We start from the raw sequence: 27,151 nt of genomic DNA, 5'->3' as shown, positions 1-27,151 counted from the left end.
TCAATGCACCCCCGGTAGTGATCCTCAACATTCTATCCTCTTCCTGTTCTTCTATGTCACTCCAGTCCTCCTCCTCTCTCTCTGATAGTGCCCCTCCCTCTTCTGCTTCCTGCCCACTTTCTACAGTGTTTATCTCTATTATTCGTGTTGGGGTATCATTAATTCGAAACAAGATCTCTACCTTTTTCCATCCATCTTCCCCTATCCCCGTACTTGGTGGGGGAGTGTAACCTTGGTTTGCCCGTGGGGTGGATATTCATTCCCCCTCCCCCAGCGCCCTTATACGGGACAGTTCTGTGCGGGCCATGGTGAGGCGTGATTCCAGGTCTTGGGCTAGTTTTCGATATCGACCGTTGAGCTGTCCAAAGGTTGTGTTATGCTTTGGCTCTCGTATGGGGGTGGTGCAGTAGCAGATGGCTTGTGTACAGGCGGGGCTGTCGGCTGTGCTATATACACAGGGTTACTGTACCCCTCAGCAGGTTCTGGTTTTGACACCAAGGGATAAACACGTGTTACCTCTATGTTCTTTTCATCTTGAGTGGGCGGCCCTGCATTTCCAGCTGTTGTCAAAGAGATGCACTTTGCTTGCTATCTTTACCTGGGGGCACCTCCTCAAATAGGCGCCATAAATCCAATATCTCTCTCCTTTTAAGGAACTGCTTTCCCTTGTACTTAATGAACAAGCACGTGGCGACCATCTCCAATACTTCCTTATCAAAAGACCCCCTAGTTTGGTCATACTTGGAGCAATACATCCCCCTTCAATTCAGTAATCCACTGCTTGTGGCACTTTCTAATCTTGTCAGCATAACCTGGTAGTGTTTTACAAATATGAGTGAGGAGCGTTTCTGCGCCCATTGTACCTCGCTCCTACGATACCTTACCTGGTTGGACTAGTGTGTATTTATTCGTTGCTTGGATACTCAATTTACTCTATGTTACAATTCTCAACTGTTCAATTACATTTTAATATTGTTGCATTGCACTAAGTACCAAACAATTCCCCTTTTGAATCAACACATCTGCATTGCACATTGTACACCAAAAATAATCATTTCACATACGGAATAGACATTTAACGTTTACGTAGACAACTGAAAACATAGACACGAACATGACAACTCCCACGGTTCACAATGTCCCGTTCATCTCACCCACTCCCTCGTTGGGTTACTAAGTTTTAACCCCTTCCCCTCCCTTGTACCAATCCACCCACTTTGGAGGGCAAGTAAAAGAATGAGGTAAGAAAAAAGTCAGAAAAAAGCGTTTCTACCTAATACTCTGGGTTTCTTGGCTGGCCCCTTAATCTCTTTTATTTTTTCCCTTTTCACTTCACCTTCTTACACCTCTGTATCCTGTACTAGTCGAGATAGCACTATGCAGCGCCGCCTTCTACTCCCTACGGAGATAGGATCCCTGTTAACTTCTTATCCCTTTTACTTCATTTCTGTGCTAATGGCCATATGCGATAGGAAGAGAGTAGTAGGAAAGATGGAAAAAGACCCCAGACTCCAGAACATCTTGTCACTCCCCTTCCAATTCACCTTTACACTCTTGCGGTGCTACCCAAATTATTTTCTTTGCATCCTCAACCCTTCGTAATCTGACTCCCACCCACGCCTTTAGTATCACTCGCACTTAATACTCACGTGTCCGTCTTGCTCCTAGACCCTCTGGACCCGATCGGCAGGGTGCTGCTCCTCGCTCAAAGATCACGCCCAGCTCCACCGAGTGGTACGTATGGGTTTTGTTAAGAGGGATCCTGTGCCCGCTCGCCCTATTACGTGTGCACGTCTAAGTGTACCGGTTGCCGTTGGCAGATAGCTCTTGAAGGAGCGCGTTCATGGTCAAAGCAGGGGGGCATCTCATGCCAGAAGGACGGGAAAGAACGCAATCACGTTGGGGTCACCAATGAAGGTGAGAGGCCCCCTGCAGGCCTGCCAGTGAACTACCACCAGAGTCAATAAAGGTACATCCCAGGAGGGTATAAGACCAAGACCAAGTGAGAGTGATGTCAAACGCCTTATCTGAAATTAGGGCAAACAGAATCTACTCTGCTCAGGCTGAGAGCGCTCTGCAGAAATCATGTTGCAAATTACTTTTATACATAAAAATCATCATCGGGTTGTGGGAAGGCCTAGGGGGGCACATAAACAGTTGGGATTGGTCACTAAGAGGAGGCACCTATAGGTGCTATATGATCAGTAATAGCTGACTGGTCCATGGGTGGGTGGTGAGTTGACATCATGATGTGGTGTGCTGAGTCAGGAGTTCATCCGAGCTTATCTGTCCAACCTCCGACGACTGGATACATTTCATCCTGGTCCTGTCACAGTTTGCCCTTGTGGCCACACATTCCCACCAGGTCACACATTCAATCACTTCGTTTGGCAATAAGTTGCACGTAGAAAAACAAGGCATGATTCTCTAATATTGAACACCAATTGCGCGCCTCTTACCAAGGATATCGTTTTCATGTAAAAACACATAAACATATTTGGATACCGGGTTGGGGGCATTTCTTCATTATTGACAGGGGGAGGCAGGGGTATATGGTTACTGCGAATGGATTTCAGGAAACACATTTCATCTGTAGACATATCTTTCCTTCGAGGGCCTTTCTGATCATGTGTCTAAACAACATAATTTTGCACTTGGACAGGGTGTACTGGAATGGGCTTCAGGTCCTCCTACCAAGGTCTTCAGTTTTGCATCACTAAGAAATGGCAGAGGTCATTTACTTTTACATATAACAGGTTGCTGCTTCATGGGCACTTAACTGTTTCTGTACTTGCAAGGAGTACCCTATGACATTGTTCAAACTTCATATGTTTTCGGGCAATCTCATAACACAGGGACGAGGGTTTGGTAGGGAAGGGATGGCTGGCGCACAATCAATACAACATGAATAACTAAGTTTGATCAACAATTCACATGACTCTGTCTAATGATATGTCTAGATGTACATTCTTCTTTATTAACAGCGAGGTAACATTGTGTGAGTTTGCATAAGTCTCTGGCTTGTTTACTCATTGTGGGACTGCACGTTAATCATGCTGGCATTTGAATGTTATAAGTCAACACACACTCTGATTTCAATAGAACAAATTATCATAAAAACTTCTAATGCCTACGTATATGTATTTACACTGTTATGCTCAGTGGCTCATTGAAGGTGTCAACGGGTTCACATGTATTCCAGATATGAGGAGAGGGCCTTCGTTTACGCACTTGGGTTAGAAAGGGAAGATACCTTTGTCACCTTAAAAGTCTCTCGTGTTGTTGACTCTGCTCTGGGGTACACAGGGATTAGGTGTCTGCGGCCCAGGTCTAAAGGGTGCGGGGCAAGTTTTAAGGAGACAGATAGCCCTGGCCTTCGCCTCTTCCCCTTGAGCTGCCTTTGAGTCAACAGAGGGAGTTTAGATGGCAAGTGATACAGTGCAGATTTTGTTGCTTTTCAGCTGCCAGCCTTCTCATGGGAACCAGGCAGGTATGCGGACGGCAAGGAGGAGTTGGCAGGGGAAGCGTTACACTGACTGTGTGTTTTCAGAGATGGTTGCAGGTTGGGGTGAGATCTGAGCACCCTCTTGCCTATTTACAAGATGGAGTCTGTGCAGTACAAAATGGAGTCTTGACTTAGTCTTATACTGTAATGTATAAGAATGTGGCAGTGATCATAGGTGTATTTGTACTAAAGGGGTGATGGTTCCCTGAGGTGTTCACACATGAGTGCCCCAAGTCTGGGGCCCTGGACTTGAAGCAGACATGACTGGGCCCACCTGGGAAGCCTGGGAATGAGGGGGGGCTTGAATGTCCCCTCCTCCCACTCACATATATGGTTATTATCATAGAACCCTATGTGTGCATTGCACCATTTGCACCTGCCTCAGATTGTAAAAACTACTGAAACTGATTGGCAAAAATGCAGAAAATCACCAGGTGCCAGTCCCTACAAGTCAAATCTAATCTGTTTAGGTGAAATGTGAAAAAAAAATGTTTAACATTTGTACTTACAAGAAGTGCCTAAATGTATGTCAAGTGAACCACTTTCAGTTTAAAAATGCTTACACAAGTACAGGCTCCAAATATAACTTAATACCAAGTGAAAGCAACACATTTCTGCAGGTGCAAGTGATTAGTTTCTTTATTTAGTCATGGATTTATGTGTGATAACACCATTTGTGTGTAGGTCTGTTCATTATTTAAATTGATCAGCTATTGACACTCCTTCAGACACAATGGGCCTCATTCCGAGTATGGCGGTAAGGGATAGCGGCCACCGCTAACGAGAGCGGTGGCGGTAATCCCTTACCGCCATACTCCGAGTTCCCTTAGCGCCATGGTGCTTTTAACACCTGCTTTTAGCAGGCGTTAAATACCATGGCGCTAAGGGACCTTGATGTTAATTACGCCACCGTAATTTACGGTGGCGTAATTGACGCCTTCCCCACTCCCATTATGCCCTATGGGGCAAGAATGGGAATGGGGAAGGGTAAATGGGGATTGGGGAATTACCGCCCCGCCAACCTTGGAATGGGGCGGTAATTCCGCCAACCACCAAGGCGCTGCCGGTCCGGGTACGGCGTCAACCAAGGCGTTAATAGCGCCATTGGTTAGCGCCGTACTCGGAATGAGGCCCAATGTTATTTTCTTATCCCAAATGGGTTTTAATTGAAGGGCAAACATGTCTAAACCATTAAGTACCACGTATGTGATTTTACAGAGAGGATGGCTACAAATATTCATTTTCACTGTTTTATGATATAGGCAAAGTTCATCAGAGCCACAAATGTACGGCTGCAGAAGGATGTGTGGATACGAAAAAGCTTTGTGAATTATCTCTTTCGCCTATAGACACGTTCTTGTTTTTGGTCAAAATGCCTGTGTGTGTTGCAGATATTGGATGGCAGTAGGGCCATGCAGCTACAGCACGGTGGTCATTGTGTGTTGTTTGAGTATAGTCCATGCACAAGTTATGTGATGTGGTAGACAGTTTCCTTTAATGTAGGTGAAGGAGTTACATTTGCTGTATTGCATTTACAGTTAGAGGTTGTTTATCAGTGACTGCATTTCTTTTTTATAGCAGAAGTTTAGTTTTGTGTTAAGTTGATTTTGTCATAGAACAATGCCTCAGCATTAATGTCCTTCTTTGGGTCATAATGTTCGAGAACAGTGATGCCAGATTTTTGTATTTTTTGCACTTCCTCTCCAAATACTGGAACAGAGATCAGTAGCAGTGATGCAAGGGTGTAAGCGTTCCCTTCTAACATAGCAAGCCAACAGATATTTAACCCACCAACCACCGTAGAAGAGTAGTGACATGACCAAGAAGACTTGAACTCAGTCGGATGTGGTTGTAATATTAATATCACCTGCTGTATGTAAGGAAATAGACACATATGACAGTTGCTTTAGTTGAAGCCAACGATGCACAGGTACGTGCATATAATGAGCAATTGGGTTGGTGGATAGTGACAAATAGAGTGCATTAATCACGACAATGCTCTACTGTCTTCTACCAGACAAGCATTCATGCCAGTTGTTCAACAGGGAGGGACATGATAAAGGAAACCGCTATAAACCGTGCAGGTCACACAACTAATTGAGAAAACATTGAGACAGAAGAGTAGGCATGCAGCAAGGGGAGAGTAGAGATCAAGGGATAGTAGGCAGCCCTGTAATTAGATGACTTGATTGATAGATGAATTGAAAAACAGCATCTGAATGAAACGCCGCCAGGTGTGAAGTTGGCAGTGGGGCCACTTCTTTGTTTTGGAAAACCCTGTCTTGGCTGAAGTATTTCAGGATCCATCCGCCCCCTTGTGATTGAGACCACGCATTTTCATAAGGCCAAGGCGCAGCATATGTTCAGTTGCCTTCTGCTATTTTTGATTTACTTGACAGCTTGGTGGCAATTGTGAGTCCCGGGTCTGGTCTGTGTGTTTGTAGTAGGGGTGTTTAATTTCTTGTCACATACCTCTGTCAACTCAAGTCTTGGTCACAATGCTAAGGGTCATTGGAGGGTTAGTATGCGGGGTAAATCAATGTCACCATGTCCTTATGCTGACCGTCCTTTGTGGTCCACCGCTTACTTTGCTGGCGGTTTAATACATGCCCATCTCACTTCCATATCAGAACATTATTGTGCCCCAGGGTCCATTGCCCCTTAAGCAATAGCTGGTATTTGGTGGTCCCATCCTGGCTCCTGATACGTTGATCACACTGCTAGTGACGTGCTTGGTGCTTTGCTGGCATGAGGATTTAAAATATAGGCGGGAATCCCAATAAGAGAAGTCAGCACATAATTTGAACATGCACTAAGAACACTTCTTCCGGCATGCGTTCGGATAGATTATTGTTTGGCTGTGGAAAGCCCGAATGTGTGTGTGGGAGAGAGGGAGAGAGGGAGAGAGGGAGAGAGGGAGAGGGAGAGGGAGAGAGAGGCACACAGACAGAAATGGGAGAGAGAGAGAGAGAGGTACGGTGCGACCCACATTTAACTGTACATTTTGCAGATAGTCAATTGTACATTTGCAACTTGGTTATTATGGGCAGGTTAAAACATCGAACATTTTCCCCTTGGCCAACATTGTTTACCCATTTTCTTTTCAGTGAAAGGCAAGTCTGCAGAGATCTTAAGATCTTTGTTTTCCTTTCGCTTGCCTACCACTGAGGATTGTTTGTGCTGACTTCAGTTATACTATCGATCGATAAAGCACAACTTCTGTTGAGAGGCTCATTTCGTGCAGCAAACAGTCTTAAAGCACATGCCTTTGTCTTTCTCTTGAGTCTGCCATGTCAGGCCCAAAGTACTGACATAATTTTCTGGGACTCGTTCTGTATATTTCTAGGACAGCACAGGCGCTCTTGGGTATTGAAAGTAAGAACTAGAACAGTATTTCATAGGATTCAAGTTAAAAATGTGGGGGGTATGTTCTGTGTATTATTGCACTCTGCAGATGTATCCTCTGAAAAAGAGCAATGGAGGTGTCAAGAACTCTGTGTGGGACTACCGAGAGTGGAATTACAGTAGTTTGTGACTAGTGCAACACAATGCACATGACGCAAAGCTGACTTCAGTCTGCACACATGTAAACACGTTATCTATTTATCACCTCATTGTAACAAACAGCACAGGAAACAGATGCTGATCATGGCAGTGGCAATCACGGTACTCTTTATTTGCCAACACATTTGGCAACGCAGTAGTGAAAATTCAAATATGTCCTAAAAGAGACCACGCCAAGGACTTGTTGAGTAATCTGGCAAAGCCTGGTTTAAGCTCAGTTCACACATTTCCATTCACGGTAACAGATACTGAATTGCATGCCATATAAATAACAAACAATTGACAAATGAGCTTTACATTAGTCAGGGCATGGCCATATTTTGCCTTTAATTCCAGACCTTTTTCGTAGATCCTGTTACTCTGTATGGGAACCTGTATGGGAGCCAACTGGAAGCACCTGGAACCATGGGAGGGAGCACAGATCAGTATAAACAAGGGGGTCATCGGTGTTGTGGGGCCGGCTTCATCGGTCCGGGTGGCCCAACACCATGCTGGGATGCCAGGGTCACCCGGACTTATAAAGGTGTTTCAAGTTTCATGGCAGGGACCTGGGAGGCTGTGGGGCACATCCTGGGTGCCGGAGCACCATGAATCCCTGGAGCAGCCTGGATGGTGGGTGTCTGGCCCAGACCATCCAGGACTTGCAGGGCCACGGTCACATGGCATGGGCCCTCAGACCAGGGCCGCAGGACCATGATCACATGGTGCAGGCCTGCGGGCCCACAATGAGAGACAGAGACAGGTGTTCCATAGTTGGAGTCCAAAGCGGTTCTGCTGCACATGCCTGCAGGGGCTACTTTTATTAGCTTGGACCATGACAGCGTCATTGTCCATCTTAAAGGGGCGATACACGAGGGAGGGACACATCCCCTTCAAGGGGTAATACACAATGGGAGGGTCACACATTACAATCGGGATGGCTCCCAGTAGTTTCAAGGATGTCCTCAAAGAGAGTGCGCTCCCATGGGCGAGATAGAGAGAGGATATGCTACACCAAACAATCATTTGGGTGTGGAAGTGCAGAAGAGGAAACCAGAGAGAGAGAGGCCAAAATAGAAGATAGGAGGGGCACAATAATAGTGCTGGAGGTGCGAAAAAAGAGCAGAGGGGGGAAGAGATGGTGGCGACAGACAGCTTCCGAGTGGCAGTGGTTGCAAGTACAAGGGAAATGGAGTTATGTTCAATGGACATGTTTTATATGGAAACATGACACAATTACAGTTTGCATTCGATTTCCTGCTTTCTTGTGTAATGTGTAAACACCTGCAACTATGCAAGTAATCATTTCAGCTCCCGGTCCTGGTATCTAGGGTGTAAGAGATGGCACATCATTAAAAAAGCTGTTAACTACTACATATCAGTGAAGTAAGACGTTATCATCCACGAGAAGTGCTCACACCTTCTTTAGGTTTCAGCAAATACAAGAATTTTTAAAGCTTATATTTGTGTCTGCTATATAGGCATAGTTTAGCATATGCAAGATACTGACATTATATGCACAGGGAGTAGCCTCATTTGTTATTGATTAATGGAGGGTGTGACAAATCAAAGAAATTCTCCCCAAGAGGAAGCCTACCCCTTTGAGGCTCGGAAGGTGAGCCCACTCTGCAAAATCCACCCTAGGTGTCTGCGCAAGTAGGACCTCACTGGGAGAGACTCCACCTTAGGGGACAAAGACTCCATACATGGGATTATGTGAGATTCCTAACAGAAGTAAAAACCAAGACTAGGGCGAATACAATCTGAGTATCAAGAGAAAAAAGATGTAACTTTAAGGACATCATCGACTATGATGAGGTTGTTTAAAGAAGAGGACACGCTGAGATCCAGAAGAGAGAATCATACAGCAGCCGGGGAAGCTCTGGGGCTGCGTAATGCAAGTGAAAGGTGGAGCCAACGGGAGCCGCAGAGCCCACGAAATTCAGAGCTGCTTCAAACTAAAGCACCAAGTGGTGGTGAGACAGCATATCAAATCGGCAAGAAAACAAAGGTGTGCGAAGCAAAGAACCATTGGTGGTGTGACTACGAATAGGTCGTGGCGGACAGGTGGCACTAACTTTGCTGACACCAACCAGCAGAGACATTCACAGTGGTACCGGTTACCAGAAGGAACACCAGACTGTCGCATGAAGGGAAAACCAAGTGAGAAAGAAAGATCCTCAGTGACCGCAGGCTCCAGAGACGATCCCCTATGAGAAAGGAGGTAACGGGTTGAACGGGCAGCCAGGATGCCAAAAGGGAATCGTTATACGAGTGAAGAATCTCATCCCGGTGAAATTGTTAAAACTCAAAATACAAAGTTGATTAATCTGAGCTGTAACAATAAAAGAGGAAATCTGATAGTTAAATCTTAGAAAGAGACTATTAACCAGTGGCTAAACTACCCTTGGAAGAGGGGAGAAACTCCCAACTCTAAACAGTTATAAAACAGAGGATAATGGAAATGTGAGAGTCTGAATTACAAACAAGAGAAGTGGATGAACAAATAAATAACCAAAATAATACCAAGCTAAGGCAGGGGCATAGTAAGATTCCCGAAGTGATTCCCCCAACAAGAGAGTTTATCACTGAAGTCATAACCAGCCAAACCATGTGGATTGAAAAGTAATCCCACAAGAAGAGGGAAGACCCAAAGACCTTATACAAGAATTGCAAGCCCTGGTATGATATGATATGATATGATATATGATAGCTTAATTGTATAGTGCCTATACATACCATGTTTCAAAGTGATTCAAGGCAGGGGAGGGAGCAAGGGAAAAATACAATAACATTCTTACAAGGCCTTGAGACATTAAGAATGGGAAATGAACTATCATACTAGGCCTGACAAATTTTCTGAGTGCATGCGGAATGACAATAGATAAGGGAAAGAGAGGGAGGGAGGGGGAGGAAGGATGGAGAGGAAACATACAAGCGACTATCATGCTAGGCCCAATGACATTTCTGATAGTGAAAGGGGAATGACACTAAGTACAGGAAGGGGAGAGAAGGGGGAGGGAGGAGACAAGGAGAGAAACAGGACAACAACTAACATACTAGGCCTGACAACAATTCTGATAGAGCAAGTGCATAGAATATGGGGGAAGTGAGGGGGTGAGGATAGAAGGTACAGACAAGGGAGAGGGTGAGAAGACTGATGAACAGTGAGTGAGATGAAAAAGAAGCAAAGCAGTCATAGTATAGTGTTGTAGAGCAAAACAAACAGATGGAGTGAGCACCACCAAGATGCAGAGGTCAAAACTGAACACCTTATGTTGCAGAGTCCATCAAATGCTGGCCAAGATTCAAAGTCGTTGATGGGCACAGCAAAGGTTCATGGCCACCAAAATTGCATGATGTTTCACAGAAGTCCAGTATGAATCAAAATGTGTGAACCAACATGAGTAAACAGTCAATTCAGAGCATCAGCAACAAGGCAGTGATGGTACCATCATAATGTGGCAATCAGACTCTGACAGCAGGCAGGGCGAGATTGTTGAAGCAGAACAGGCATTGACGTGCGGGAATACTTGGGAGGGGGATGGCGCTGAGGTCTACGCTGACAAAACAGGAAGCAGTTGAATGATCTGAAGGACTATATGCTGCCTTAGACATAGAAGTGCCTGACAGGAGTGGTGTGATTGATGTGAAAGTCAATTTTCACATTCACCAACAAGTGCAGTGTGATTGGACAACCATGATGAGGAAGGGATACAACATTTATGAGTGTTGCCTCTATTGTGTACTCTCGGTTTCAGAGTGTTGACAATGCAATGGACACCTTTGGTGATGCTTCATGGAATCAGGTCCCTTCTCCCCAAGGAGGAGACCTTCCCATTGAGGCTCAGGAGGGGAGGATGCAACCCGATAGCCCCCTAAGGGTGGTCAAAAAGCAGTGGGACCTCAAAGGAAGAGACTCCCCATATGGGGACAAGGACTCCGATTCCATGATGAAACTCCCTAATCCTCATTCCATATCTTTTAAGATCTTTCGAGGTTCAGGTTGACAGTACTACTGTGCACTATTATGATATTTCTTCTCTTCTTCCTGTAAGGTTAGATAACTTTTAATATGAATACCCAGTCCAACCAGGATTTGTACTATGAAAGTACAGCGAAGAAGCACAACATTCACAGATTCAATCACAACACCTATGTGAAAGGTAATGGGAGAAGATGGCCCAAAGGAGGAATTCTCCATTAAGCCTGACAGCGGACTATGACACTTTGCTGGGGATGTCCCAGCTAAATAAGATGAAAAGCAAAGAAGAATGTACTAAGGAGCAACCCAGATACTGGGAGGATGCAGTTACAAACCAGAAGAGCCCCTCTATGGTGGAGCAAGTGCAAGTCAAGGTGGAAGCTGGAATCCTGGAGATGGTGGCATGACCTCAAGGAAGTGAGCTGAGTTGTCTCGCAAATACAGTGATAACACTAGCCCAGAACGCCCGCAGAGATACAGCAGGACCGCATAGAGAGAAGACCCTAGCAAACCAAGCATTGGCTGGGAACACAGAAGCCCAACATCCCATAAAGAACCAGTGACATGCTCTGACCAAAGTAAAGGTAAAGGGAGCTATGAGAGACCCGGTTGAAGAGTGGGGGTGTCTGAAGCAAGCGTTGGGCATGATCTCGCTTATCTCATATCAGCCATTACATTGAGAGTAAGAACTGTGAAACAAGACTCAGGGGTGATCTCCCTTGTCTCAGTTAACACTTTGAAAATAAGAACTGTGGGAAAAGCCTTGGGTGTGATCTGCCTCATCTTAGTAAACACATTGAGAATAAGAGTTGTGAAGAAAGTCTCAGGATTGATCCCCCTTGCTCCAGTAATTGCATTGAGGATATAAACAGTTGGAAGAACACCTTAGATGGAATTGTCTTCATTTCAGTTACTGTTCCAACAGTGACCAAAGTGAAGAAAGCCTCAGGAACAATATCCATTGGCTCAGAAAGTGGGACAAGATTGTCAAAGTTACTGATAAAGAGTGCGGTACATTCAAAAGAGCCTTCAGAGAAGCCCAGGGGGAATTAGAAGGGTGCCTAAGAACTATTGTGAAAAACAGATAAAAGTGCACTTTGAGTCACGGAATGAGAAGAAGGAAGTCATTCTCCTGGGTTGCATTTGTGGAATCAGAAGCTAAAGCCACAGGTTGTAAATGATTATCAAGAAAAGGTTGAACTTGTGAAGCCAGGAGAAGGGAGCCATTGTCCTGGCACATTCTCTTCAAGAAGAAGATTTGAACTAAAACAAAGACTCTTGAACATTGCCTCTAGGGCTGTCCGTTGCCAAACCAGGAGAAGGGAGTCATTGTCCTGGTACTATTCATGGTAGGGTTAGAGTAGAGGAGATTTTTAGACAGAGGATTGATATTCATTTGGACTTCCACCCTGACAAACACCACAGGTATTCCTTCATTAGGTAGGGACTACCCATTAGAACTAGGGAAAGGTAGGTGCTTTTTTCTTTCTTTGAATAAAATCACTTTGAAATGCCACCTCAGACTCCAACTCCTCACTCCAGCATGCCACACTCAGACATTTCTCGCATCGTAGGATTTTCCAAGCTACCTACATTTTATGCATGTATGTGTGACTGTGTTGTCTGGAAAACAACGTTTGATCTATTGGTTTTGTATTTAAGGTCACATTGTCAAAACCTTTTAAAAAATCCCTTTGATATGGAGAGTCATGTGTATATATTGTACAAGAAAAGTATAAATGACACCACTGCACAACGTGTAAAGGCTCTCTTGCTGTTTGAAACAGCTTATAAGTGCTAGTTAATTTTAGGAACAATATGGTCCCTTTCATGGTGTTTATGATAGCACAGCACACTACCTGATCATATTCATTTTCTGAAGTTACCAGTATATGTATTTTTTATTTCCCTACCTGTCAAATGGTAGGAGTATTTTGGCATTAATGTAAAACCTGGTACATTGTGTGTGTAACTGACATATGATATCAATCAAATTATGGGGGAATCTGGAAAATCGGTAGAACGTTCTGGGACATGGTGTGGCTTTTTGACAAAGCGCCAGGGCAGAAATACCAACAGCTGATACATTGTGCATCTGTGTGCCTGAGAAATCATTGGCAAACATTTTAAATTCACAGAAGTATGATGTAAAGTACTTCCTAATGATCTGATTAACAAGTCGTATTATAATATGACCTAGCAAATGATGTACCAAGTCATTGAATTTCAGTAGCTGGAAAATAGGTTGATTACTTCAGCATAAGATGTTAGTACCTGAAAAACTGTGGGTGTACCTGGTCATATGGTGGACACACCTAGGAAATGTCTTCAGTACATACAATAAAGATGCCAGTACCTTGCCACTTGTGTAAGAAGCTTGGCATATTAATGTATTAATGTGTGAGATTTATAAAGGGCAAATCAACTGAGAAGCAATGGAGCAATGTGCATAGGTGTTCCATCCAGGGGATTCCAAATAAGGGCAAATAGAACAAATGGGGGTACCAGAGGACCTGTGATGGATAGGGCGAGCAAGGAATTCCAGAGGTGACAAGTTGGGGTTAAATGAAGCAATCATCATTGGCAAAATGTTTATAGGTTTATTTTCATATGGCATTTGATAACAACACCAGGCATGCAGTGTTGGCAACACCTGGCATCTGATGCAGCTATCTGTTATTATTTGTATCAAGCTGCCAAGTGATGGGAATACCCTGGCATATGATTGTGTAAGCCTGTCATTGCAAGCAATGCTTGGCAAACAGAGTTAGCACCTATTCATATGAAGGTCGAACCTTGCAACTGTTGACCATGGGCATTTAATGAAACAACATGTTATAAGATATGAATATGTGTGCATAATGTGTCAATATCTGTCAAACCATAGCAGGACCTGCGGGCATATGTTTTCTTTTTTTTTTAGACTTTTATTTTTGTTGTCAGAGGCAAGAGACATACACATACATCACAACGACCAAAAATGACACAATGTACAATCAGTAAATTACAATGGAACGCATAGCTGTCAAGTGAAAAGGAAAGTCCGATTGGGGGGTACGACAACCCAGGGTGTTCAGAGCCAAGGGTCACAACAGGGAGGATCACGGTGAACTGTCCGCCGATGAAGGGGTGTCTAGCCCGTTAAGATAGCTGTTAAACACAGTCCAGATGTTTTTGGGCTGGGAATCGGACAGGGAGGGTGCGGAGGTATTCCTCTTCGCAGTTCCGTGACCAAGTTAGTAAATTCATCCCTTTCCGGAAGGTAGGGGGGGAAGAGCATTTCCAGTTCTGCAGTACACATTTCTTAGCAATAATACAGCCCACATTTAGGAATTTGGCTGCACCTCTGGCTCCCTCAGCCCCCCATTCCCCAAACAGCACTCCCAGCGGGTCAGGCTGAATAGTAGTATTAGAGATTTCTGACTGTTTTTAGGCTCTCACCCCAGAACACAGCCAGCCCCGGGCAGTCCCAAAACATGTGCAAATGACCTGCATCCTCTGCTCTGCAGCGAGGGCAGGGCCGTGGGTCAGAGCGGGCAAACATGGAAATCATGCGCGGAGTGTAATATGACCTGTTCAGCAACTTACACTGGATGGTGCGATATTGGAATTTCAGGGAGACCCTGTTAGTGTGGGAGCACATTTTCCCCCACATTTGGTCGGAGAGCTCTAACTCTAGTTCGGATGCCCAGTCGTCTCGAGCCCTAGAAGGCTGTGATGTAGTACCGGCGATGAGGAGTTTGTATAATGAAGACACAACACCGAGGGCCCCACCCGAGTTGGCGATATAGGAAATCCCAGGGGAGTCGGGAGGTTCATTGGAGAACTCAGGCCAGGCGCTGCGTAAGGCAGCACGAAGTCTATAATATTGTAGGAGTTCTAGTGGCAAACCCGAGTAGCCCGGCTTCCAGGTCTGCGGTGTTATGAATTGGCCGTCATGGTAGAAGTCAGTTAGGGCTCTGTATCCCAGGGTCTGCCAGTGTTATACCAGGGCCACGTCATTTGCGGGTTCCAGCCCAAGGATTCCACAATTTTACATACTCCCCAAGATACATAAGTCCCTGACTAAACCACCAGGGAGACCTATTGTTTCGGGGTGTGACTCAATCTTGGAGCCACTTTCGAAGTTTGCGGATCATTTCATGCAACCCATGGTTAGGAAGATGGCTTCATTTGTAAAAGATACAACACAGATAATAAATGAGATTGAAGGCAGACCTTTTGACAACAAGATTGAGATTCTGATCAGCCTAGATGTAATAGCCTTATATACGAATATACCACAGAAAGCATCGCTTGAGGTACTGGAAGAAAGATTACTGACAGAAACGATGAACACCAATACTCCAGTGTCTTTTATTATGTGGTGTGCTGAGATGGCACTCATGGAAAGTTATTTCCATTTCAATGGTTCATTCTTTAAACAAATACATGGTACGGCCAAGGGAGCAACTCTAGCCCCGAGCATTGCGAACCTGTATATGGAGGCCTCGAAAAACACTGCATCTATAGTGAGACTAACCCGTATAAGAAGAACATCTTGTTATGGAAGAGGTATATAGACGAAGTGTTGATTATCTGGAGAGGAGAAGAAGACGAGGCAACTAGTTTCTTCGATTGGATTAACCATCAAAACCAACATTTGAAGTTTACGGAAAATACAAGCAAGGTAGAGATTAATCATCTGGACATTACCATCAAAGTGGATCCAGTAAGGGGAGAACTTTTTGTGAAACCATATAAGAAATCCACTGATTGCAATACTTTGTTGCATTACACTAGTTTCCAACTGAAGCACACACGCGATAACCTACCTTTTGGTCAGTTTATTCGGCTAAAAAAGAACAGCACCAATAGTGCAGATTATAGAGAAGGAGCACAAAAATTGAGAACTAATCTGCACGAAAGAGGCTATCCTACTAAACTGACTAGAAAAGCAATGAAGAGAGTAGATAACAATAATAGAGAGGTGATTCTTGAGCAAAACCCCAGAGACAAAAACAAAGATAACCTAGTGTTCGTTAACACGTTAAGTAATCTATCCAACAGAAATCAAAAAATCATCCACCGTAATTGGGGCATCCTTGAGAAAGGCAAAGTGCCATTGCAGAGACCATTGATGGCATTTCGACGAAGTAGATCTATAAAAGATCAGGTAATGCAGAATTACATTACTAAACAGATTAAACCACAAATGACACTAACAGAATCTTGGGGGATGAGAGCCCCAGAAGGACATTTTCCATGTGGATCCTGCACTTGCTGCCAACAGAAAAAAAAAACACGGAAATCGATCTAAGTCTAAAGAACCCTTGGAAACAGAAAGTACTGACCAATTGCAACTCTGTGTTTGTGATATATGTTATCTGGTGCCCCTGTAATAAGATATATATAGGGAAGACGGAAAGAAAAATTAAAATCCGTATCACAGAGCACAAGAGTTGCATAAGAAATAGAGTCCATTCGGCTCCCCTTGTAGGACATTTCATTGAAATGATACACAAAGTAGAGGAGCTACGATGGTCTGTGGTCTATGTGGTTAGACCGACGAATGAAGTGAATCTTGACAGGAGAAAGTTAGCCCAGAAAGAAAAAGAATTCATCTTTCTTACAAAAAGTACAGAATTGGGACTTAATGAGAAGACTGAATAATAAAGTGATTCTGGTGTCTGCCGTGACAGGTAGCATGTCTAGGAAGATTTAGGACGAAAAATGACCTAGGATGATAATAAGCCAGAAATAGGAAATAGAGAATTTGGCTCAATTGGCCGGGTAAGGTAACCCTGGAGACCCCTGTTCGCATTGGGATTTGTCCCATACTGAGACCACCTAATTAGGAATATCAGTATTGTTTGTTCTTGGGCATGCATCCCTACAAAGACTATTGAATTACAACTGCATGTTCTAATAATGCCGTCATCCCCATCTATTCGAGTAATGAAATGCACAACATTATTGCTCGCCCAGTGAGAGCTAAGTGCATGTGTCCCAATTGGGGACGCACGAATCATGGAAGACGGTATGTACAACATTATTGCTCACCTAGTGAGAGCTAAGTGCATGTATCCCAATTGGGGACGCACGGATCACGGAAAGGTTATTCCCAGGCATAGTAAGGCTGCAACCCCATCGTTGACTTAAGCCACACAGATCAACATGACGTGCTTAGTATGAGCACATCCAAGCGAGCCAGAGCCGTAGAACGGTAACCATTGACTGTGAAAGGTGGAAGGCTGGGCCGCGTTGGAGGCTCGTAACTCGAGACACTACCAACAATAACTACAAAGTTTGAAGCAAGTGAAGGGAACTTCAGGGATAAGTGAATCGCGTAGGCAGGTTGGGTACCAGAATAAAAATCAATAATACTCACACAGCGGGAAATGTGTGCATCCCACGGCGTTGGGGATTGCGCTGCCAAGTGCGATGGGGATCACGAGCGTTCCGCCGCTTGGTGGGGTTTGCGGCGACCATGCCAGACTAGGTTAGATGGGGCCGGAGACAAGATAGGCGATGACAGGCCTTTAAAGAGATTATTATAGCACCGCCTCCCGATCATGTGATTGGTTGGCCACGTGGGGGGCCTAATCCAATAAAAAGTGAGATAAACCCAATGGAAGTAGAGGAAAACAGGTAACGGATAGAGAAAGGAGTATGAGCCGGCAGAGAGAGTGGTGGACGGTTGTATGAGAGAAGCTGTACGAATCCTAGACAAGGCAGCAAGGGCAGCTTATGCAAAGGTAAGAGTTGAAACTCACAGGGGAAATTTGAATTCCATTCAAAATGCACAACGGTACAATGACTTACGCCCGAGTACCTGTTGTGTTTTCCTTTTTGCTTTAGAACACACTAACAGAGTGGTTTCGACGCCCGGGACTCAATAAGAAGACTTATTGGAAAGAGGTGCTACACGTGACAAGCTAATGATCAGAGAGAACAGGAATCCGCTAAAATACTATATGAGGTTAGTTTAAAGGATTGAATGTTGGTGTAGAGCACAATGTTTTGGCAATAGAATAATGATCGAATTAGGTTATGCATGTTGGCTTACTCGTGACCTATCTGTTAATAGGAACGCCTTTCAGTGATCCCAGATTTCTCCACCCAGTTGAGAGTTATACAACTCAAAGACCAGATGGGCTGGGAAGTGGAACATAAACGTAGGAGGGCCCTCCAAAGACGAAACACAAAAAGAAGTCAGCCTGTTAAAGGTAAAAATACCAAGATATATCTCGTCATCCCGTGATGTTACCTTGAAACTTGAATAACTGATTATAGACCAGTGAGATACTCAGTTAGGTGCCAAAGATTAGATCATAAGTGACAACAGCAGGGCACAGGTAATGTTGTTCGCCAATGTGGGGAGATACAAAGGTGTATCCCTGTTGTACTGTTTTTTGTAAAACCTAGTCGCTGATAGGGGCGGAGATGTGATGCCATAACAGATGTTAAGAAGGTGAAAATCTAAGTAAATGATACCCTTCTGTTAATGATTGATACATAGCAGGTTGTGCATAATAGAAATGTCAACCGGGAACATTGTGTATTGTTTAAAAGTTTTGTGTATAGAGGGCTGTTCACTATTGGTCGTAGAAAACATCACCTCTAGTCTCTCTAAGTTGTTTGTGTTCCAGCCCGGGGAACCACCAGGCGGGAAGCCACTTGTAGTATAGGCAATCTTCGTTCTCTGCAGCAAACACTTGCCCCCAGGCCAGCAAGGTGGTGTGCACACGGTCTATGGGGGAGTCTGGCTCATATTGACGGTGTAATATTAACGACATTATATCGGTGCCGGATGCAGCGAGGGCTTCCAGTTTGACATGGGGGCGAACTGGGTGCCTGGGGTACCAGTAGGAAGCAAACTGTGCCTGTGCTGCAATCCAGTACTTCATCAAGTCAGGGGCAGTGAACCCACCTTTATCGTAGGGGAGTGTCAATCCAAGCCATTTCTTGCGCACTGCGCCCGAGTGCCACAGAAACTGATCGCACAGCTTGTGCAGATCTGAAAAGTACTTCCTGCCAGGCCATATAGGAACGTTTGTAAATATGTATAGCAGCATGGGGAGCAATATCAGTTTTACCAGTGATAATCTCCCCGCCAGTGACAGCGGGAGAGAACGCCAGCGCTCTATCTTGGTGCCTGCTTGTTCTGCAGCGGCCAAGCAGTTGTTCGCTAGGAGGGCGTCTTTGGTCAGGGACACCTGGATGCCCAAGTATTTAATCCCACCAGGGGACCAGCGGAGCGGATATTCTGTGGCAGGTTGACCTGTGGAGCTAGTGAGAGGGAAAAGTTTGGAATTGGTATAATTAATAATGAAACCAGAATATGTGCCAATGCGGGTGATGTCCCGCAGTATTGGGTCAAGATGGACATTTGGGTCTCTGACAAACAGCAGCACGTCGTCTGCGTAGAGTGAGATGAGTTTGGGGGTACCCTGTAACCGTGTCCCTTTGTGAGAATGGCGCTCCCTTATGAAGTCCGCCATGGGTTCGATAGCTAGGGCAAATAGGATTGGGGAGAACGGACATCCCTGGTGGGTACCTTGAAAGAGAGGGAACAGAGCGGATGTTTGCGAATTGACGAGGACCCTGGCAACCAGGGAGGTGTACAGCAGCTTGATGTATGCGATCATCTTATGGCCAACCCCCATAGCCTCAAGGACGAGCCACATGTACCTCCAGGACACCATGTCAAAGGCCTTCTGAGCATCCAGGGTGACCACGACTGCGCTCGTGCCCTGATTGATTTGTGACATGATGTTGAGGAGCCGTCGAATATTATGGGATGTGGATCTCCCGGGCACAAAGCCAGATTGGTCATTGTGCACCATTTATGGCATAACAGGTAAGAAGCGATTAGCGATCACCTTGGCAAAGATTTTAGTATCTAAGTTCATAAGCGAGAGGGGCCGATATGACCCACAGTCATCCCTAGGCTTTCCAGGCTTGAGCAGGACCGTAATAACGGGTGAAGGGATCCTACCCGGAGCGCCTCGTTCCAAACCCCTAGCAGTTCGGGGCCAATATAGCTACATGCTCCTGATAAAATTCAGCCGTGAGCCGGTCCTTTCCCTTAGGGAGATTGGATATAGCTACTACTATTTCATCTAATGTAATGGGGGGATCTAATGGTTCTCTTGTTTCATCAGAGACAATGGTGGTGGGTATCTGCTCCAATAACTCCCGCATCTGAGAGTCACTGTGCTCGGGGGGGTTGAGTGTACAGTTTGGTGTAGAAGCCTGTGAAGACCTCAAGGATACGCTGGTCAGACCACTGTGTTATCCCCGATTGTCCTTAACACAATTAATTTGGGATTGGCCCCACTCGCCCCTCGCCAGTGCGGCTAGCATTTTGCCGGGCCTATCTCCCTCACCGTATTTCTGTGTAGCCTGCGGGCAGCTGAAGAACTGGACTTTCCTAGTGGCTTGTTCGTAAAAAGATTTCAGCTCCTCACTGATACGGGAGAGAACACCCGGGTCAACCGAGTCCGGGTGGGCTCGCTCCAGATCCTGGAGTTTGGTTTCAGAGTGGGCCAGAGTGGCTCTTATGGTTTTGAGGACTCTGGACTCTCTAGAAATGGAGGCTCCCCTGATGAATGCCTTAAAAGCATCCCAACCGACCCACAGGGTGGTGGACTGTGACCCATTGTGCTCAAAATAGGACTGAATATCGGCTAGAATGTCTGCCTTGAACACAATGTCCTGCGAGCGGCCGGTTTGAATCGCCACGTGTTAATGGGGGGGAGCAGATATTCCCAGTTCCAGGGCCATTAGAATCGGTGTATGGTCGGATAGGGTGCGCGCCAAAATCCGCATTTCCAAAATCCCAGCATAGAACTGGACACCAGGAACATGTCGATCCTGGAAGAACTGTCATGTACTGAGGAGTAGTAAGTGAACACCTGTGTCTGTGGGTGCAGTGCCCTTCATACATCGTGAATGTCAAGTGTCACACTGTGGGTCAGTAGTTTACGCGCTGCACCAGACAGGGTCCTAGGGGCCGTACCAGACCTATCCATCCTTGTTTCAAGTATGAAGTTCATATCCCCACCCCAGATGATCTGTACCCCCACATATCCTAGTAATATGGATGTCACCTGGTCGACAAATTCAGGAGAATCAACATTGGGGCCATATGTGTTCACCAGTAAATAATCCCTGTTGCCTATGGCGCAGTACAACACAATGTATCTTCCCTCGGGGTCCACATAGCTCTTATGTAAAACAAATTTAAGCGACTTATGGATCAGCGTCAGCGCCCCTCTGGCGCATGTGGAATATGAGGTGAAAAATCTGTGTGAGCCCCATGTTGGTGCTATACTTTTGTGGCAGAGGGCTCATAGAGTGTGTCTCCTGCAGGAGCAGAATTTTACAGCCATGTCTGCTGGCGTACGCCACAATTTTACGAGCCTTGGTGTAATTGCTCAGGCCCCGCACATTCCAAGATATCACCGTCACCGGCATTTCAATGGTCTAAGTAACATCCCACCACGAGTGTCATGAAGTGGGATCAGGGCAGATGCCGCCCCCTCATAGAGCTAGCGAGGTGCGCCTCCAGCTCCGTTATGCGACCATGTACATTGACACACACCATGATTCTCTGAGCCTTGAAAAGATCCCCCAATACCAGAACGCACCCGGGTATGACAATTGTCGGACTTACAAAAGTCTAGTGAACCTCCCTGCATTGTTGTCGTAGACCAACCATAAGGCAACACTCTCTCAAATACGGGCGCCCCGATGTCATGCGGTCTGCCAAGCTGCCTCTGCCATTTACTGTAACATGTCCAAAAACCCCAACATTACCCCCTCACCCTCACTGCCCACCCCCAACTTGCAGTGAATTTCCCCCAACCCCCAATGCAGTCGTCACCAATTGGACCATCATTCCCCGAAATAGAGAGGTCCGAGGGCCAGACACAATAGGGAAAAGCCCCAGTAAGTGCCCAACAGGGGCCAACAAACAGTGACATCAAACATAACATAAGCATTGCAATTGCAGTGAGGTGTGCTGTTGCCATGTGGGCGGCACTTCCAGTGTCACGTATGACATTGAGCTTGTCAAAGAGAAGTCCTGTGGAAAACGGATCATATGACAGGCCCGAAGAGCCAGGCGGTCGTCGCAAGCGAGATGACAATAAGGAGATACCTGGGGCTCATGGCCAGATCGACTCCCCAGATGTGCAAGGGAAGACAGTATGTCCCGCACCCGGGTCGAGCCGTGGCCCGGTCCAGAGCGGAGGGGGCCTGATTAGCTGAAGTTTCAGTACATTATTGCCATTTACACAGATCAGTTAGCGTCGGGTCATACCATTCATGGTCAATCCTCGTTGGCGGGCTCTCCCGCTGGATTAGGAAGTGGTTTGTGTGCTTCGATAAATTTTACCACCTCGTCTGGAACAGTGAAGAAGTATAGTTTGCCATTGTGGGTGATTTTGAGGCGTGCCAGGAATAGGATAGAGTACGGAACATTGCGTTCTCTGAGCAGCTTCTTGGCTGCAATAAACTGGCGCCTTTTCTGCTGAACCGCTATCGAGAAGTCCGGGAAGATCCTAATGATGTGGAACTCGAGTCGCAGGTCCTCCTTCTTCCGCGACAGGCGGAGGATGAGGTCTCTGTCCCGATAATTGAGGATCCGGGCTATGATGGGCCTTGGAATATCGCCTGGCTTGGGGCGAGGTGACAAAGCACGATGAGCTTTTTCAACTGTGAAGTACGGTGAAAGCGCCGGGTCGCCTAGCAAGTCTTTCAGTAAGGCCTCAACTGCGTCCTCCATGCGCCCCTTTAGGGCGTTCTCAGGGACCCCTATAATGCGCAGGTTATTTCTGCGGGAGCGCGATTCTAGGTCATCGCACTTTGCCCGCACACTCTTCATGTCGCAGGACAGGGAGGCAACAGTGTCCTGCAATACATGTATTACATCCTCATTTGCTGATATCCTGTTTTCGGCGTCGGTAATTCTGGTCCCCGCCTGGTCCACCCGTGGCTTTAGGGATGCGACGTTGGCATTAATGTCGTCCTGCTTCTCGTGGAAGGAGGTGAAGTTTTTGTCCATGGATTCCATGAGTGTGGTCAGATCAGGGGCCATTGTATTAGGGATTAGGACAGCCTCCGGTTCCTCTTGCAGGGACGACGCATGCCCTATTTCGACCCTCAGGACTGATTTGGCGAATGTATCCATGGACCCCCCTTTGCAGGACCCCCTGGATCTGTTCGACATTGCTGGTTGCGTTACAGGTGAGGTAGGGCCAGAAGTGCAGTGACTGAGGATGGGTGGGCGGCCAGACGATTGGAGGACAGGAGGGCAGCAAGCATTATTCCTGTGACCGCAGGGTGTCAGGGCTCTGAAAGTCACAGGGCAAGGTGGACTCAGCTGGTCTGAAGACGTCAGGCCACCCTTGGGGTCAGCAGGGATAGGGTGGCAGCACACAGAGGCTCACTGGCAACCCAACCGGCAAGTGTAGTTATTGTAAAGCAGGGGCAAGATTCCCTGAAATGTTGAAAGGCGCGGGGCGCGCACAGCAGGCCCAGTCCCACTAGGAGCCCAGCCGCCACAAAGCCGGATGGAGAGGGGCCCAGAACCCCACGCTCCAAGTGGCTTCCGAGCCGTGGATGTTGGATGTAGCCAGGGTTATGGAGCAGTCCGCGCCCCAGCAGCCGTGGATGAGGATGTGCCCGGAGCCATCCAGTCGATATCCTCATGGTGCACTCTCCAAGATGCGTGGGCTGGGGATGCCAGGACAGGTGGGAAAGGGAGTCCAGGGGCACCCAGTGGTCAGCACAGCAGTGGGCCCAGGAAAGGTAAGGGGTCGCCCCAGCCCCAACAGCGCAGTCTTCCTCCCAACTTCTTACCTGACCAGTGCGGCCCCCGTGGCCATTCAAAATCCCCACTCCCGGGCAGCAGTGAAGTCGGGGTCCAGCAGCCCAGTACAGCCCGCCGCTGCGGGCCTGGGCCAAAGGCAGGTATAAAAGCCGGGGCGAGCTCCAGCGCAGGCCCGGGCAGGGAATCCCTCGTGCAGCGGCCCCAGCAGGGAATCACTAGCACAGCGGCAAACCCGGAGCGGGGCCGCCACGGCCGATGCTGTAGAAGCCGCACTCCTGGCGGACCGCAGACAGTCCAACAGGCCCCGGGGGAAGAGGTGGAGCACCCGGGCAACCCGTCCCGCAGTGTGCCGCAGCACAGGCGGTCAGGATCACGGGGAAGGGAGGGAGGGAGCCGGGCGCACACCACGGCCCTAGCGAGGCAGCAGGCCTCCGCAGACAAGGAACCGCCGATGGGCCCCCGGTGTCCGGATCGGGGCGAAAGTTCCCAGGAGGCAGCCCAACGTGAGGAGGGAACACTTCAGTTGGTAATCGAGTGTTTAAACGATTGCTAACCGCAGATGCAGGCAGATAAAAGCCAGAGCCACACAGAGCTCAAAGGCTAAGCAGCCATCTTGGGCTGCTCCACAGCGCCACCTCCGCAGGCATAGGTTTGCAATAGCACATTCTCTGAGTAACAAGGCATATGATGACTACAGGTGCCAACACAGAAAACATGTTACTATTAAGCACCAAATCTATTGTTTTTTGTCAATGATTTTGTTTTAGGTAGGCTACAGATGAAATAACTCAATATAAATAAAAGTAATCTGATTTGATGGGCCAAATTCAAAATCAATGTTCACTGTATTTTAATCTAAATATTCGAGAGCAGTGGTTAGCAATATGTATATGCTGCTGATACTGTTCTTGGCAAGTTCCACATTTTCATGTACTTGCAAAATCACCTGTTTTAAAAGCACAGAGTGTGGCAAAGACTTTGTTCAGAATAGAAAAACTAATCAAGTAGTTTGTGAAAACATACATAATTTTAACTTACTTTGGATGTCGAATGTCTGGTAGGGATCTGTCCAGAGGTAAGTTGTTGCTCACAAATATATTAAACCCATTCTCCCTGTATGCTGTATCATCTTGCTCTTCTTCTGTGAGAGGGAATGGTTTGCCATGCTCACCTTTACCTGTAAATAACATGGGACATTATTAAGATGTGGGTTTCCCAACTGAGCCAAGTCCCATTCTTTGTTGCAAAAAATGCTTGTGGTGTTGAGGATTGGTTCAACCAGGATCAATATCACAATTGTATTTATGTATGTTGCTTGGACCTAACCAAAGGGGTAACATAGCACCATACTACATATATAAAACCATACCCAAAAAAACAAGACTAATCATAACACGAATTTAACAATATACAATCAAATAAAATAAAGGACATTATAAAACACAGCATGTCACAGAGATGTATATGTCATAACAGTGTATGTTGTAAGAGTGTGCATTGTAAAAGTGTGTGCAATATGACTGTGTGCCATAGCCAGGTGTGTTGTAACTGTGTGTGTGTTGTAACAGTGTGTTGTGTATGTGTAAGTGCCACACGTGTTTATGTCATAATAAAACGTGTCATAAACGTGTGTGTTGGAAAAATGTGTGTCATTAGTGTATATATCGTAAGTGCATGTGCTTTACGACATTCTGCCATGTGTGTTTGTCGTAAGTGTGTGTCATGAGAGCGTCTGTTGTAAGAGCATGAATTACAATTGTGAGAATCATAAATGTATGAGTTGTGTAAGAGTGTGTGACACAAGTGCATGTGGTGAAAGAGTGTGTCTTGTAAGTGTTACCGTCATACGTTTTTGTATAGTAAGAGCATATGCCATGCAAGAGTGTGGTGTAAGTGCATATGTTTTATGCATTTATGCTGTGTGTTTTTCATAAGAGCTAATGGCCTCATTACACGGTAGGCGGTAAGGGTTTACCGGTACCGGTAAGGGCACCGGTACTGGTAAACCCTTACCGCCTTACTACGAGATCCCTTTGCGGGACCCAACCTTAACGGCTGGTGTAGACAAGCCGTTAAAGTTGGGACCCGCAAAGGGACCTTGGTGCTAATTACGGTACCGGGAACATGGGAATGGGGAAGGGCCATTGAGAAAGGGGGAATTACCGCCCGCTAACCTTGGAATGGGGTGGTAATTCCCCTTTTCTACATGGTGGTACCGGTATGGTACCGGCGGCAACCATGGTGCTAATAGCACCATGGTTTACTGCATAACGTGTAATGAGGCCCCTAGTGTTGTAAGAGTATGTATTAAAAGTGTGGGTATTGCACATGTGTGTTGCAAGAGCTTGTGGGGTAAGAGTCTGTCTTTTAAGGGTGATATGTAAGGTTGAGTTTCATGAATACACAAGCCTTAGGCTTTGTGGTGTAAGAACATATGGGTTGAGTGTGTTTGTTGCAAGTGAAGTTGTCTTGTGTCCATGTGTCATAAAAGTTTTTTTGTATAAGGCATATGGGTGTTTGGTTTGTAACTGTCTGGCAGGTGAGTGTATGGCGTATAAGCAGCCTCCAATTCATATGAAATTTCATATTAAAGCTGGGTTTGACTTCGATAACTTGCATGTGTATGGAAGGCAAATAAGAGCTTTACAGTTCATATATGTATAACATGTACATCCCCTGAAAGTGGACATCAATGATAGTACAGGCTTTGATGTGATTTCTTACACATATAGTAGTGTGCATGTACTAAAAGAATATCTCCCACAAGGTGTACAGTTAGTATACAAAATGTACTTTAATTCTGCTCATGTATTATATGCCTTCGATACATATAAACACTTCCATTAAAGTGGTACAATATATGATGCCATTTGTGATGTCATCTTTGATGCACTGGGTGTTAGTTTGAGCGGTGCATGGCAGAGGCGTGAGTTATGACTGCATAGTTTACCATAAATTGAGAATTTCTTTGGTTTTTAGATTTTGTGCTGCACCCATAACACCCATTAAACAACGTTTTTCACTGAATTTCACAGGTTTTCATTAGAGCAACGTAAACATAGCATTCCTTTAACTTTTTTTTTTCCACTGAATTTCACAGGTTTTCATTAGAGCAACTTAACCATGAAGACCATTTAACAAAAGTTTTTTTCAGTGAATATATTATACATTTTCCATAACAAAATTGAGAGTAAAAACAAAGCGTAAAGGCAATTTCACCTAGTTTAGTCTTCACTTTTAAACTATGCTTTGTAAACGGTCAAAATTGCAAGCAGCGGACACAACAGCATCTAACTAT

At 45.9% G+C, this 27,151-nt stretch overlaps 1 protein-coding gene across 1 annotated transcript in view; it reads right to left on the bottom strand.

Annotated features, from left to right (window-relative positions):
- GALNTL6 (polypeptide N-acetylgalactosaminyltransferase like 6) overlaps nt 1–27,151 on the bottom strand; it is a 2,999,321-nt gene that overhangs the window by 1,416,267 nt on the left and 1,555,903 nt on the right. Inside the window, exon 5 of the mRNA XM_069631416.1 lies at nt 24,892–25,030. Within this exon, the coding sequence (XP_069487517.1) occupies nt 24,892–25,030 (139 nt within the window). The remainder of the gene's footprint in view (nt 1–24,891; nt 25,031–27,151) is intronic.

Source organism: Ambystoma mexicanum, chromosome 6q (genome assembly GCF_040938575.1).
Source record: "Ambystoma mexicanum isolate Mex_15411 chromosome 6q, UKY_AmexF1_1, whole genome shotgun sequence".
Taxonomy (NCBI): Eukaryota; Metazoa; Chordata; class Amphibia; order Caudata; family Ambystomatidae; genus Ambystoma; species Ambystoma mexicanum.
This window is presented reverse-complemented; position numbering and strand designations above follow the sequence as displayed.